The sequence below is a fragment of the Scomber japonicus genome, chromosome 2 (assembly GCF_027409825.1).
Source record: "Scomber japonicus isolate fScoJap1 chromosome 2, fScoJap1.pri, whole genome shotgun sequence".
Taxonomy (NCBI): domain Eukaryota; kingdom Metazoa; phylum Chordata; class Actinopteri; order Scombriformes; family Scombridae; genus Scomber; species Scomber japonicus.
Window position 1 is genome coordinate 12,390,485 of NC_070579.1, and position 16,287 is coordinate 12,406,771.

The window sequence follows — 16,287 nt, forward strand, 5'->3', positions numbered from 1 at the left end:
TTACTACCAAATGAAAACATACAGGGGTCACAATGTGTATTAACCTTTAACCCCGACCCCAAACTAACAGCAAACATGACGCACAACAAAGGCTACAATGTTTAGAGAATAACAATCAATATCATCAGTGAATCAGAAAACAAATAAAATATGAAAGGTGAGTGACTGAGTAGATCCTGTTATGTTTCCACTCTGCAGTGATGTTGTGACAGGCCACATCAGTCTGAGCATGTGCTGCTGATTTCCAGTCAGGGGGCGTTTTGATTTCAGGGTAAACTTTGGATAGAGAGTGGAAGTGAGGAACAATCAAATACAGGAATTGGATTGTACCTATTTACCAAATACAGTGGTGTACTTTGGTCAGAAAATGCCAAATTTAAGGGTGTGGTAACCCTGTTTTTCATGCATCTCACATTTGGAGCACATGCTAAGAGCTAAGGTAAGAAACATGCTGTGATTTTGAAGTTCAGATGACACATTTCTATGTTTGTTGTTTATATTGTTTTTTGTTTTTTTAGGTAAGCTGATTTAACAAAGCTCTCCACAGATGTTTCTTTTTTCATGATCTATGATGTGAAATGTTGTTAGATTGTGTAAAAATTGTGTAAAAATGTAATTGTGTAAAATTAAATTCCTGGTATTTATTAAGAAAGGTGTATAATACGATTATGTGTGTGACGTGTGTGTGTGTGTGTTTGTGTGTGTGTGTGTGTGTGTGTGTGTGTGTGTGTGTGTGTTAAAGGTTAACGCTGGTCCTTCTGTCTTTTCTGGTGGCAGACTGTGGGTGCACTGGGAACTGTTTTATGCGTGATACTTGGATTTGCAGTGAAGTTGGTGTGTAGTGATAGTTTGGCTTCGGTCACTTGTTGGCTGGGTAAGTGGTGAAGGGTTATTCCTTTATCATCTGCCTCTGGTACCACACTGTGCTGCCTCCTTTGACTGTCTTCCTTCAGGCTCTTTTGTTAATAGGATATTTAAATGGATTTGATGATATTATAACACTGGTTGTAACAATGCTTGACCACAGGAGAGCGTTAGAACGACATAGAACTGCATCCACTGGTACCTTTGGTTACGAGCTTCAGGTTGTTTCCAAAGCACAAACAAGACACTGGCTTTGGAGAGGGCCTTTCACGTTTTTCATTAGTTTTGCAGCAACTACATGCTTGGAAGGGGAGGTGTATTCGGTTGGTTGCAATCTGCAACTTCACCACTAGATGCCACTAAATCTAACACACTGGTCCTTGGTCCTAAGAAGCCACCCACAGAATGACACAATAGACAGAGCATGATTTGAGCTGTGTTGCAGGAAACTTTATTAATAAAAAAAGGACAAAGATTTGCAAGAGACCTCAGTTTATAGTTATATGTTTTTTTTCTTTCTTTTTCTTATGAACTTAAAAAAATGAACACAGTATTTATTATTCAAAGAGAGTATGCTGGCAGTGACAGAATGCTGTCACAGATATATATAATGAAGAAAATCCAATAATGGTAGATAAGCATCATGATGAAGATCATGACATTTTTATCCTGCAAAACGCTGATGGAAACAAACATGTTGTCTTCATTAATAATTATGTATAACTGAAATTATACTTTACTTACTTACCTTTTCTGCTCTCTGCCTTTCTCTGAAATATTTCAGTGTCACTTTGCCTCCAGCCATGATCTCCATTTCATCTTCACCCCTGCTCTACCTGAGTCTCCTACTCTTCCTCTCGTACCACTCCCTTGTTCTCTCCTATCGGACTGGGAACCGCAGCCAGTGTGAGTCTGTTCCTTTTGTACCGGGCCACAACCTGGTGGGAGAGGGCTTTGATGTGGTCACCCTGCGTCGAAAAGGAGCCTACATGGTTGATGTGAAGACCTACCTCACTCCAAGTGGCACCTGTACTCTTCTCTCCAACCATATTCAAGGCAACAGTCTGCAGAAAGTAATTTAATTCAGACAGACACAAACACATTCTGCCGCATGCACTTCATATGCTAACCATGCTGTTCTCACCTTAATTTTCAGCTACCAGTCTCTGCGGTGGACTGGCGTGCATTCAGCCGATGCAGTGAAATCAGCAGTGCACACACCTCCATCAGGTAATGTATTACACAGCATCAATATCAGTAAAAGAGTTATATCCTATATTAATTATCATTAGTCATTCCAGTGGCTTAATGTAGTGGCCCTAGGGTGCAAAACAAAATAACACAAAGCACAACAACATTATACGCCGCTTATCCAGGATTGGTTCAGTGGCATCAGGCTCCACATTATATCTCTGAGGCTGCGACCAGACAATCTCTGGAGGAAAATCATTTTTGCGGCTTGTGTCTGTGATCATTCTGGCAGTCACTACCAAAACCTCATGACCAAAGGAGATGGTTTGCTTTTCACAATTGCAGGGATACTTGAGGGGTCTTAGGAGTGCACATCCAGTCATCCAGGCTTTGTGGACTTGGAAAAGGCTTCCGACTAAGTCCCTTATGTCTCTTATAGGTGATCCTTATATAACTGTGCATTGAGCAGTTTGTGTCTACATTCTTGACAGGAAGTCAGTCTGATTTCTGCCAGGCTTGTTACTCATCATTGACTATTTCACAACATGTAGACTCATGTAGTGACTTGTCTTTGTCCTAAATTGCCCACATTTATCACATTATCAACAATACTTGTGAATTCAAATTTTAACATTTTATAAAATTGACACATTCTTTAAAACTCTGTAATGGAGTTTTAATGGTGATTCTTTCCAGTATATTTTGTCCACAGGTCAATGATGGGTGCTTACATCTCCCAGGACAGTGAAGACGGGAAGGTAGGAAACAGATATTGTTGTGAATCAGTCAAAACATAAACGATTCTTTAGGTTATTTTTAACCACTGCAGAGTTTCTCCTCAACTTAATCTGACGCAACATCCATATAAAAACCTTGGGCCACAGTTTCAGTCAAAACAGCTAGTAATAGTAACAGTATATTAAATCAAAAGTATTGCAAATTGCAAATTCAAAAAACAACAACAAAAAACAAAACAAAAAAATGGTTATGTGGTTTTATGATTTTAATATATTTGTAAAAATCTTTACTACAATAAAATGTTTCATTTGAGTCTATCAATGAATATTTGATGATATCTAATTACCTTAAAGAAAAATCAATAATCACTTTATTTATCAAGGTAAAACCCAAAGAAAAGCTTATATCTGTCCTTTTTTAAATAAACAAACTAAAGCTACTGTTAAACCAGCAGTGTGTATGATTTAGTGGCATCTAGTGAAAATCCTTCTTCCAAGTGTGTTGAGCATGAAAAACACAAGGGGCCCTCTCGAGAGCTGGTGTTTGGTGTGACTGTTCTGAGCTACTGAACATGGCAGCTCCCAATAAACATATTAAGGGCTCATTATGTTGTAATGAAAACACAACAATTCTTATCATCAGGTGATTATACACTAAGCTCGATGCCATGAAATTCTACACAATGAACTGTGAACAGTACCGTACATTTCGGTTTGTTCATGCAACCAAACTTAGTGTATTCATTATGTGCCTTCATGACAGTAATGCATTTAACTGTAACTATATTCAATCTAACATTGTTCTTACTGCTATTGATGAAGTGTCTATTACTGGTACACATCACTATCGTTTGATCACCCAGACCTACCTGGATCTTGGAGGAACGCGTCTTGCAACATATAATTTTGCTACAGAAAAGATCAGAGAAGACCGCTACTCTTTCAGCTTACATGGGGTCAGATGTAGCCATTACAGGTAAGATGTGAAGACCCCTGTATTCACACAGAATTATTGATTTTTTTCAGTTATGTTTGCAGATAATTAACTGGTGTCTCTCTTTGAATCTACTGTAGTTACCGTGTGTCAAACAGACCGCCCCTCAGCTCTGAGTTCAGAAAGGATTTGGAGAGACTGCCAAGTTTGTACAACTCCTACACCAGGGCTCAGTACAGGGAAATCATAAATACCTATGGCACACACTACATCTACCAGGTTAAAGCACACTTACAAAACATTTATTTCCTTATTTCACAAATAAATAATTCTTGTCTCAACAATATTGTATTTCATTTAAGGTTTATCTTGGGGGGCGAGTCATGCGAGTCACAGCTGTACGTACCTGTTTACCAACACTAAACGGGCTCTCTTCAGGTCAGGTTAGTACAAGTACATGTCTGTACACAGTAACTAAAATATATTTGTACACACGCTGCACTTTATCACACAGGTTGTTACATTGTCTTGAAAGAAAGAAAATACTTTTAAGTCAAGCACATTTTAGCAAACAAGAAAGTAAATCAATGCTGCTATTCCAGACCTCATAATATCTCATAGAGTGTGTCACTATACTAGGAGTGTGAAAGCCATTCTTCCAAATGATATTCCCTTATTTGGTGATTTGATGATGGTGAGTGAGAACACTCTGAACCATTGGTGATGAAAACATGTTATTTCTCCTCCTGCCTTCCAGGTGCACTCCTGCTTATCACAGGGTTTCAAAGTAGGCCTGGGGAAGGTCAGTTCATCTACTATCAGCAGCACTTGCTCCAAGGTTCTACACAACCAGGGCTTTACCACCTCAAGCTATGAACTTCACCAACATCGCACAGAGGTTGTAGGAGGCACTATTTGGCCAGGGGAGTTTTCACTCACTCATAAGGACTCCCAGGGCTATGAGAACTGGTTGAAAACTCTCAGGGACCACCCAGATATTGTTGGATATTCACTCAGACCAATGTATGAGCTGGTGCCAGATGAGTCACAGAAGGCTGGGATGAAGGCTGCCATCGTGCAGTACTTAGCAGACAACTTGGTGTGGAGACTACACCTAGAACTAGATTGTGGGTGGCACATTCCCAACCTGGCACCCAACTGCTGTCCTCTACAGGCCTCGAGAGGAACACTGGAGGTGACCATCGTCAGAGGCTGGGATCTGTATGGAGATGTATTCGGCACCACTGATGGGTACGTAGAGTAAAGACCCCTTAACACTGTGTTTGATTTTGTCTGAGATGAAAACTGGTCTAATCTTTGGTAATCCATCCAAAACGATGGTCCTAAATGACACCAGCCAGTCAATTTGTAGCTTTGGGGGCCAAAGATAGCCTGCAAAAACGTGTCCAAACTTTAGGACAAAATTCTCACACAGTGACTACTACTTCGACCCACATCTACAAACCATCAGAAGAACATAAAATGAAACGCAGCAGAATAAACTGGCCAGCATGACAGTTTGTAAGCGCTATTCTTTAGTTACAAACCAAAATGAAAAAGAAGTTTATGGGATCTAGCCACATTCTTTGCTGCACAGACTTAAGGAACCTTAATGCTGAGGAATGAAATCTGAAGGCGCTGACAGGGTTAAGGTTGTATCAAACACAAACATTAATTACTTACTTATTTTCTTTTATTCTCAGGTATGTTAAGATGCGGTATGGTTCCTTCTACAGCAAGACTGAAACAATCAGCTCAAACAAACCTAAGTGGAACGCTCATTATGATCTGGGCACGGTCAGTAAATATTCTCAGTACTTCTGTTTACAGCTGTTGCAGGATGCTCATGCATCATGAAAAAAATCCACTGTAAGTGTGGTCATGCTTTGCTTTGGGAATACAGTGTTAAATCAGTGGAGTACTCTCATGATGATCTTCAACTCAACTTTGTATTTTATTTTTTTATTATTTTATAAAGGTGGATACACGCTTATCTTTGGAGTTTGAGGTCTGGGATGAGGACTCAAGTAGTGATGATCAACTGATATCATGTGACGTCTCCCCGACCAAGGGGTCATACAGACTCATCTGTCGATCATCGCTAGGCAACTTGGAGGTCAAGTACACGCTGACCTGTGACCCTCACCTGACTGGAGACAAGTGTGATCGTTACAAGCCATCTTCAGAGTGAGAAATGCATTTTGCGGGGGGGGGGGGGATTAATTGTATGTTTTAATGTTTCTGTTTTATGTAAAGCACATTGAGTTGCCATTGTGTATGAAATGTGCTATATAAATAAAATTGCCTTGCCTTGCCTTACACTGCTTGCTTATTGGCAATCTCCTTCTTTCCTAAAAGGGCAACAAAAGCCTGCATATTCTTATAACTGCCAACTACAGAGATGTTGAAATGAAAAATATGGTTTTAATTTGAATATTTGATTTTTAGTTAGTGCAGATTAAAACAGTGTGACTAGAGTATTCACTAAAAGCAAGTGTAGATAAAATGCATAAATTGAAGACAGGTTAAAATGTGTTCTTAATGAAACCAAATGAAACCCAAAAAACTGAAATAAGACGAGCAAAGCACAAATGTGTGTGAGTCATTGACGTGACGGTGTCAATTGGTGGAACCAGTATTTTTAAAAAATATATATATAAAAGTCTGTTTATATACAGATAAATAAACTAAAATATACACAAATATGTAATGAATATAATCCAGCCCCTGCTCAATATTGACAAAATGTAGAAATACTCCCAAAAAATGATATTCATTTGATGTTTTAAAAGGAAGGAATTATTTTGATAAGTACACTTGGATGAACTTGGTTTTAATTTAAATGTTTTATCATTCTTTTGTGGTTACCCCATTTGACATTTCACACACAAAAAATTGTGCAGATGTCATTTCAAATAAATAAAACCAACATAAAAACAAAATATACACATTCAGAAACCTGATAGTGCTTTTAAAACAATTTTTAAAGATAGTTTTGAATTCCTCATTTCACCAACCCTTATTTGTCACTGACCCATAGCCTATACACACAAATTCCTCGTTAATCTAATTTAAATTTAGTTTCTTATTATTTGTAATATTTAAATTATATTCACATTTTCAAAGCTCAGATGTATCCTATTATTAATCATTTCTATGTACCTATGCACTCACTGTACACACAGGCTCAAGCATTGCCAGAGCCGCCTTCAGCATGTGGTTGTTATATGTTCTGTCCACTAGATGGCAGTCCAACAGATAGCTCTGTTTCAAAGTAATATTTAACCCTAACCCTAACTCTAACCCTAACTCACAAAATGAATAACATTAACTAAAATGTAATTATTAAATAGCCTTTCATCATATTGGATCATAGAAACTAAACTATACGCTTAACTGACATATAAATGAATCAATGTCTGTAGCTTATGCCGTCATTTACATCAATATGTTGTAAGAGCTGAAAAGGGAACCACTTACCAGCCTTCCAGCCAATTTGCAAGGTCACTAATAACTCTTTCTTTCTTTGTGAATGTTTGGTCCATGGAGGTTTTCTATTTGTAAAACTTTACTCCATAGGAAAGTGATTTACAAATCTATAATGTCACCACATCCACGGTCCAGTAATAATAACAAGCTCTCTACATTTATTGATTGAAATATTCAGACACAAAGAATCACTGGTTTTATAATCCACTTAAAAGTGCATGTTTCCTCACTAGGATATGCAAAGATGGCACAGTTGAAAACTTCCAGGATTTAACAATAACTGCTTTTAAAAGCATCAAGGATCAGATGAACTGTTATACTGTTGTATCACTTAAATTCCCTGTTTTGTTTGTTCCTCTTTTTTGATCAAAACAAGCAGTGCTTTGCTGGAATTAAAGCCATAGAGTGTTTTTACAGCCACGCTGACAGCTCTGTAAGGCTGCACTGAACACAGCAGGTACATTGTTAACCATCTTATTTTAATTTTAGCATTTGCACAACTAAAGCTGATGGAACATTAGATTTACAGGTTTATTAAACCAAAAAAGTATTGAACAAATTCATATTTTGGTTGATGATGAAAAGTAAAGAGATCACCAAAGTTATAACGCTTCACTTTTTGGGTAACATGTCAAATATTATCGTAAACCATCCAAAATGTTGTAAACATTTCATTGAAACTTTGGAGTGAGTGGCATCAGAAATAAATCACCAAATTATTCAGATTTAAATCGTAAACCTGATGATTAATGACTGTTATTTAATTTAAATGCAATGCCTCTCGTCGAAGATGCAGGGAGAGACGCAAAAAAAAATGCGAGGAGAAAGGAGGGGAGAAAAAAACAAATATATTTTTAGAGAAATAAAACTGCCTTTCCTCTAAAGCCACGTGAGCTGGCAGCTGGTCACAGCTGGATCAGCTGTCAGTGACTTTTGGAATTTGAGTCTTTTGATGGAGCACATCCTAATACAATATAAACATCTGCATTTATTTACATTCTGATTGTAAATTTATTATTTAATAATCTAGGTTATGATTTGTCGGATACATATGGGATTTTATTTATTAGGTCAAATATAGCCTATCAAAAAAGAGAAGGAAAATCGGCTATAAGTATAATTTAAAGCCGCTTGGCGATGTACAGCCTCACATGTGACTAAATGCAAATAAATGACAATGTCTGACAGACTCTACTCCGATTTTGACTTCACTCATAATTAAAGTTAATGTGAATCAGAAAACAAAATATAAAACATGTGAGCAACTGAGTTGAAATAGTTATTTTTCCACTCTGCAGTAATGTTTTTACGTATCGCATCAATCTAATCATGTACAGCTGATTTCCAGTGAGGGGCGTGTCGATGTTGGGGTGAAGTGAGGATAGAGAAGTAAAGAACGGTCACATACGGGAATTGGGGTGTTTTTATAATAATATTTATTTTTATTTTTACCAAATTTAGTAGTGGGATTTTCCAGTTGTTCTGGTTTGTTGATAGGTGCAGAAATGAGACGTGTCAGTGGGATGTGCTTGGATCAGAAAAAGTCAAGTCTGAGGGTATGGTAGTCCCGTTTTTGATGCATCTCATATTTGGGGCACATACTGAGACCTGAGGTAAGAGACGTGCTATGATTTTCAAGCGCGATGTGGTTTATATAGGAAATTTAAATCTCTATTATTTATTGACAAGGGTGTATACGCCAAAGAGGATGTGAAATTGAAATTCTTTTGCAATTATGTCATGCACCTATTTTAAATAGTTTTTGTCTTTTTAAGTCCAGTCAAGTGCGTGCACGTCTTCTGCATGATTTTAATATATTAAAGATTAACGCTGGTCCTTCTGTCTTTCTGGAGGGTTTCCTGGTGGCAGACATTGGGTGCACTGAACTGTCCTGTGTGTGATATCTGTTTCAGTGAAGTTGGTGTGTAGTGATAGTTTGGCTGTGGTCACCTGTTGGCTGGATAAGTGGTGAAGTGGTTGTACCGCTGATTCCTCTGACTGTCTTCCTTCAGACTCTCCTTTAGTTGAAACTTTTAATGAATTGATATGATGATATATTAAATATATATGATATAATAAAACTGATTATAACATTTCTTTCACTTGTTATTTTTACTGCTGTGTTTATTTAGAACTAGATGCAGCTGTATCCATTATCATGTTTCAGGCCACACAAAAAAGTTTGCTCAGTTGATAGAAGATATAATAGCAAACTAAAATATAAAGAGGGAAAAATTACATTTTCATCCTTCTGCATGCTGATAGGGAGATAAATATATGTAGTTCTTGTTGCCTTCATTAATGATTATGTGTAACTGACATGGCACTCACTGATTTCCTTTTCTGCTCTGTCTTTCGCTGAAATATTTCAGTGTCTTTCTGCCTCCAGCCATGTTCTCCATTTTATCTTCACCCCCTCTCTGCCTGAGCCTCCTCTTCTTCCTCTCGTACCACTCCCTTGTTCTCTGTTATCAGATTGGGACCCGCAGACAGTGTAAGTCGGCTCCTTTTGTACCGGGCCACAACCTGGTGGGAGAGGGCTTTAATGTGGTCACCCTGCGTCGAAAAGGAGCCTACATGATTGACGTGAGGACCTACCGCTATCCAAATGGAACCTGTAAACTCTACTCCAACCCCCTTCAAGGCAACAAGCTGCAAAAAGTAATTTAAATCAAAAGGCACAGACACATATTATTGTATATTCTGCAGCAACCTAAAGAGTTGCTCATACTTCATATGTAGATGCTAACCATGCTGTTCTCATCCTAATTTTCAGGTACCAGTCTCTGCAGTGGACTGGCGTGCATTCAGCCACTGCAATCTTGATGTCTCCAGCAGTTCACACTCCTCTGTCAGGTACTGGTATTGTAGGTCACGTATTATACAGCATCATAATCACAGACAACATTTCCACAACAGAACAATGTTTTGGAAAACGCAACATTTCATAAAGCACAGTCCTGAATGGCAGCAATGGACAGACCAAATGGCCTCTGCTTTTTTGTTATGTTTTTCACTTCATGTCCAGAAAATACTTTTTAATTTGTATCAGTCTTTATTCAAGCTAAAAGCAAAATAATTAAGCTTTTGTGGTTTCTCAGCTCAGTATCTTATGCCTCCACAAATTCAGCTCTACATTTATTGTCTACAGAGCAGTCTTTGATTTTGCATCACAGGTCCAAAAATCTAAAAATGGGTGTATTCCCATTTAATAAGGATTTGAGGGTCACTGTCTAGCTCTAAATTTCCCACATTTATCGCATTATAAACAATTCCTTTTATTGTTTACATATTGTAAAAATACAATTAAAAAAGAAAACCTCCATAATGAGTAAGAGTATGAGTTTTAATGATGATTGTGTTCACAGCTCAATGATGGATACTTACATGTCCCATGAAAGTGATGACTGGAAGGTAAGAAATATTTTACAGCTATTGTTGTCAATCAATCAAAACATGATGTGGTACATTTGCTTTTTTTTAACCAGTGTTTTTCCAAAATCCTGGTCTGAGAAACAACCATAACCCAGTTAATAAAACCTGAAACAACAGTTTCTGTTAGCAGAAATAATAACAGTAACTATATTTATTACACTATGTTATGGTGATTATGGTTGAACATCAAACATCTCATGAGCCTCTTGTTTTTATCAGATTGGACTGGATTTAGAAAAATATCTTCCAGCAAGCTTGAATTTTGGGGGAACACTCTCGAACGCATATAAGTTTGCTAGACAAAAGAACAAACAGGATCGCTACTTCTTCAACTTACACAAGATCAGCTGTAGCCATTACAGGTAAGGTGTGAAGACCCCTGTATCACTACAGAGTTATTGATTTTTTTTATTGTGTTTGTATACACAGATCCTTTATGAGTGTGTCTCTTTGAATCTACTGTAGTTACCGTGTGTCAAGCACACCACCTCTCAGCTCAGAGTTCATTAAAGATTTGGCGAGACTGCCAAGTATCTACAATTTCCGCGACACCAGGCCTCAGTACCTCAGACTCATACGTGTCTACGGCACACACTACATTCGCCAGGTTAAAACGCATACACCATATTTATTTCCTTATTTCACAAATAAAAAACACAAATCATTATTTTTTTGTCTCAATATCGTACTTTGTTACAGGTTCATCTTGGAGGCAGACTCATGCGGGTCACAGCTGCACGTACCTGCTTGTCAACACTGAACGGGTTCTCCTCAGATGATGTAAGTAGTACACACTAACCAAACTGCATATTTGTACACATACACTATGTACACTGTCATACAGGTTGTTACACTATCTTTAAAGAAAGTTGAGCACATTTGAACAAACATTGAGGTAAATTGATTATTTGTGACTACAACAAATCCCAATGATAGTGTGTCACTGTGCTTGGGGGATGAACACCATTCTTCCAAAAGATAGTCCCTCATTTGATATTTTGATGATGGTGATGGAGAGTGCTGTGGACCATTGGCATGTTATTAACATGTTATTTCTCCTCCTATCCTCTAGGTGCAATCCTGCTTATCACTTGGTCTGAAAGTAGGCCTGGGACTACAGGCATTATCCAGTAACCAAAAGTGCAGCAGAGTCCTACAGAACAAGGACTTCTCCACCTCGTCTCACTCTAGTCTCCACCTACATCAAACAGAGGTGGTAGGTGGTATTGATTGGCCAGGGGAGTTTTCACTCTCTCATAAGGACTCCAGGGGCTATGAAAACTGGCTAAAATCCCTCAAGGACTACCCGAATATTGTTTGGTACTCCCTCAGACCAATGTATGAACTGGTGCCAGATGAGAGACAAAAGGCCCTAATGAAGGCTGTCACCTTGATGTACTTGGCAGAACATGCTGTGAGCAACTCACACCGAGAACCAAATTGTGGGTGGGGCATTCCCAACCTGGCACCTAACTGCTGTCCTCGACAGGCCTGGAGAGGAACATTCGAGGTGACCATCGTCAGAGCCTGGGGTCTGAAAGGAGATTACTTAAGCGCCGCAGACGGGTGCGTAGGATAAAGGTCCATTAAAGTGAAGAAATAATAAAGAAATGAAATAAAATAAAAAATCTGAAAAATAAGAAATCTGGCCAATTTGGACCAAGTTGGTGACCAATGCTTCAACCCACATCTACCAACCCAGCCTCACATCAAAATGTATTATAGCTATGTTGGTCCACAGCACAGAACGTATTAGTTTTACAATAATGGCTCAAAAATTGTGAGATGGCTACATGTCTTCTGGCCTATCCTTTTCTGTAGAACTGCATCCACGTAACGTGACTTTCAAGTTTTTGTCTGTGAAAATAAACAAAATGGCTGCCATTTTTTTATTCTAAGTGTTAAATGCAATATTTTTAAATAGTTTCAGCATTAAAATGCATTTTGATGAAATTTCTAGCCAGAATTATGCATTTTATTTAGTTCATTGAATGTATATGATTTTTGGTTGATTATTGTAATGAAGAATCTTTCAGGTGTCGCCATAAATTTGTAGGAATGCTACTTTACTTACCTATATGGAAACAGAAAAAGTGGCATCATGTCATTGACCAATATATCAAACACAAACAATTAATTACTTATTTTTCCTTATTTTCTTTTATTCTCAGGTATGTTATGATGTGGTATGGTTCCACTTACCACAGGACTGAAATGATTAAAGACTCAAACAACCCAAGATGGAACGCTCATTATGATCTGGGCATGGTCAGTAAATACTCTCTGTGTCTCTATTTACAGGTTTTGGGGGATACTACAATATATAGATATGTAATGAGATAAAAGTTGTATGAAGCCATTTGTGGCTTTAGAGGGAGCTACTTGGTTTGATAAACTGCCTCAAATAATGTCACTTGAGTCAGTTTGCAGATGTAGAGTTAAAGAGTGAGGGTACCAGACCTCTTTAGCTTCCTCATCTCTGCTTGAGGCTAACAGCTCCAGACTACATTAATGGCTACTAGCATGAAACACCCAAATCTCTGCAGTTGAATGAGGGCAAGATTTAGGCAATGTCATTTAGATTAACGGGAAATGGACCCAAATGCAAGACAGCAGACCAAGCAACACTAAAGTGATTTCTTTATTGAAGAACTGGAGCAAAACAGAACAAGAACAAAGGATCCAACAAAGACTGAACAGCAAATCGAGACTTAAACTACCTGAACTAATAAGGGAGTGGGGAACAGGTGACTAGACACAAGGGCAAGCTATAGGACTGAGGTGGAAAAGTTCATCCTATCATCTTTTTTTTAACCACTTTTCCTTGACCTCGATGGAAAACGTCATGAGTGAAGGAGAATTCCTGGACATCTTTCACAATGAAGTTGTGCTGCTGTGCCTTGTCTGTAAGTGGACACATTGTCTTAATGGTGGAAAAACAACTATAAAAAGTATTTAATAACGTCAAGGAGATATCTTTCAACGTTACAGTCATTTTAGTGCCAAAGTCCCTCTTTTTGTTATGATGAAGTGAGATTTTTCTTGTTACCGATGCATTGGCAATCTCAAAATACTAAATTGGCTGAGACCCAGTATTTTAAGATTCCAATACACTCTTGTTTGGTTTTCTATGGAGACAAATCATGCTTAAGGGTGAAGGACATGGGTACTATCCAGGCGGGGAGTTCTGGTCCTCTGAAATGAAGCCAACGCGGAAGTAACTTAGAACTGCATTCTATCAAAAGGCCACCAGGGGGCGACCGTCTCTATACAAGTCAATGGAGAATTCACCAACTTCTCACTTGATTTCTAACCTCAGTAAACGTTTTCAAAATGTGTTTATGGTCTCAATCGCTAGTTTAAAGCCTTCTTCAATGCAGTATGATGTTCATTTGTGAAATTTTGGCCTCCTTGTTTTTATATTTGACGATAAAGCAGGGTATGCATTAGGGCGTGGCTACGTCGTGATTGACAGGTTGATTGACCAATGTCCTCGAGATCCAGCCCTCGCAACCAATTGTAACCTTCCTGCTCTGCACACGGCTCCATCCATGGCCCCGCCTCATGCCCATATAAGTAGAATCCGTGTTTTTATTTTTCCCAGTATGCACCTGAAATTTTCAAGATGGCGCTGCCTAGACTCGAAACTATTGGCTTCCGAGCAGCAGTCCACAAACCAATGGGTGACGTCAAGGATGTTACATCCATTTCTTTTATACAGTCTATGGTACTATCCCCCATGATGTCATGGACCTTTGCTCTGCCGCTCACAGAATTCATTTATCAATTTATTGTCCTTTTTTCTTTTTTCTTTTCCCTTGTCCCTTCTTGATGTAATATAATATGTTACTGCTAGTTTATTTCATTTTATGTTTTATTATTCTGATTTTGACCATTTTGTTGCAATAAAAAGTCAATGTAAATTATTGACTTAATGAAAGTGAGAGAAAATTGTGCATCATGAGTGTGGCAATGTTTTAGTAGTTCATATGTTAAATCAGTGGAGCGAGTGCTTGCATGATGATTTTGAACTATTTTTTCATTTTTAAGGTGGATACAAGAGACACTTGGAGGATTCAGGTCTGGGATGATGACTCAAATTGGTGGAATGATGACGACCTTTTGGTATCATGTTACCGACCTCCCAACTCGGGGTCATACATACGCACCTGTAGATCGTCACTAGGTACCTTAGAGGTCGAGTACACACTGACCTGCAGCCCTTACCTGACTGGAAAAAAGTGTAATTATTACAAACCATCTCCACGGTAAGAAATGCATTTTGTGGCAAAACAATTCTCAAATGCCAATGGCTTTACTTTAATCGCATGTTTATTGTAATACCTGATTAATCATTTAACAGATAATAAAGACTGTGCATTTATACATTTATTTTCCTGTCATTGAAACACAATATTCTGTTTTCTCTTTTAAATCTGTTTAGGGTTCAATCAAACATTTAATCACATAAAGAGTATAGGGCTGTGTAATCCATACAACTGTTACACTCTTCAGTTTTCAGTATTATAAACTGTTGAAGTTGTATACATACATATATAAAGTATGTAACTTAAAAAGATAAAAGAAGCTAAATCTTCTGTCTTTCTGTTTTGTTTATGCAAACAACAGCTGAGATGTTTGGTTTTACATTTGGATCACAGATTGTGCTGTAAAGGTTGTTGGTAACAATTGACAATTAAGGTTGTTGGCTACAATTAAATTCTTTGGCAAAACTGGCAATTTCTTGTGATGTCTTTCAAAAGAAAGTCAAAATGTGAGTGGTGTCTCAAAATCACAATCACACCTTTCCTACATAATCTTTTTTCTTGCATCACTAGACAATAAAACCTGCAGGTGAATCAGAGGAAAATATAAATAATATGACGGTTAGGTGGTTAGTCACCTGCTAACACTGGTGGGTAACAGAGCTGGGCAACTAATAGGTGTTTCAGGTAAGTTAGCACAGTTTTTGTTATGGTGGGTACCAGTTGACATGTTGATGTTGGGAGAGAGACAAGTGCACAAAAGCATCACATCCTTTAGATGTTTGTGGAAAATCAGGGCTGTAGTCCTTCACATAGAAATCAGTCCACAGGCTGTTACAAGTAATCGAGAAAGTCAAGGACGGTCTCATTTTTTAAGTTACGTTACAACCTATTGGTAACTTTAAAAAAAAGATATGAATACAATTCTTACATAAAGGACCTTTAATCCAATGATTTCCATTGTTAGAGATTTTCTTTGAACTCATTCCTTCAAGCATGTTTATATTGTTTTATAACTGCAGTAATTGACTCCAACATAATTTCCTCACAAAATACACCCTTTGTGCTTTTACTATCCTTATCTCCCTTGTTTTGTTGTACACCTCACGTCTTCATTTGTCAAAGAACTAGAGTTCTCTCCTGATGGTTCTGTTTTTAATGGCTGGATGTGGAGCAGCAACATCAACGTTTTGGACAATTGGAAAAGGTCAGGAAAAGAAACCTCTTTTAAGGCTTTAAGGTTGAAGCTGAAATCGTAGTTTACATGTGATGTGTGAATTGTACAATGTAGGCCTCTCACCACACTGTGTATATAAGGGGAAAACCATGCCGATAATCAGTAAATATGTTTTACAAAGAACGATTATGTCTT

General features: G+C 38.0%; 1 protein-coding gene across 1 annotated transcript; it reads left to right on the forward strand.

Moving 5' to 3' along the window:
• Positions 1-1,656: 1,656 nt before the first annotated feature.
• LOC128365358 (perforin-1-like) lies at positions 1,657-14,922 on the forward strand. Its single transcript, XM_053326064.1, has 18 exons — positions 1,657-1,937; positions 2,021-2,094; positions 2,768-2,813; positions 3,656-3,768; positions 3,867-4,005; positions 4,089-4,169; positions 4,484-4,977; positions 5,430-5,523; positions 5,705-5,915; positions 9,605-9,876; positions 9,992-10,071; positions 10,584-10,629; positions 10,870-11,012; positions 11,116-11,257; positions 11,350-11,430; positions 11,723-12,216; positions 12,822-12,918; positions 14,701-14,922. The coding sequence occupies exons 1-18, from the start codon at positions 1,668-1,670 to the stop codon at positions 14,920-14,922; spliced, it is 3,099 nt and encodes a 1,032-aa protein (XP_053182039.1). The 5' UTR covers positions 1,657-1,667.
• Positions 14,923-16,287: the final 1,365 nt, after the last annotated feature.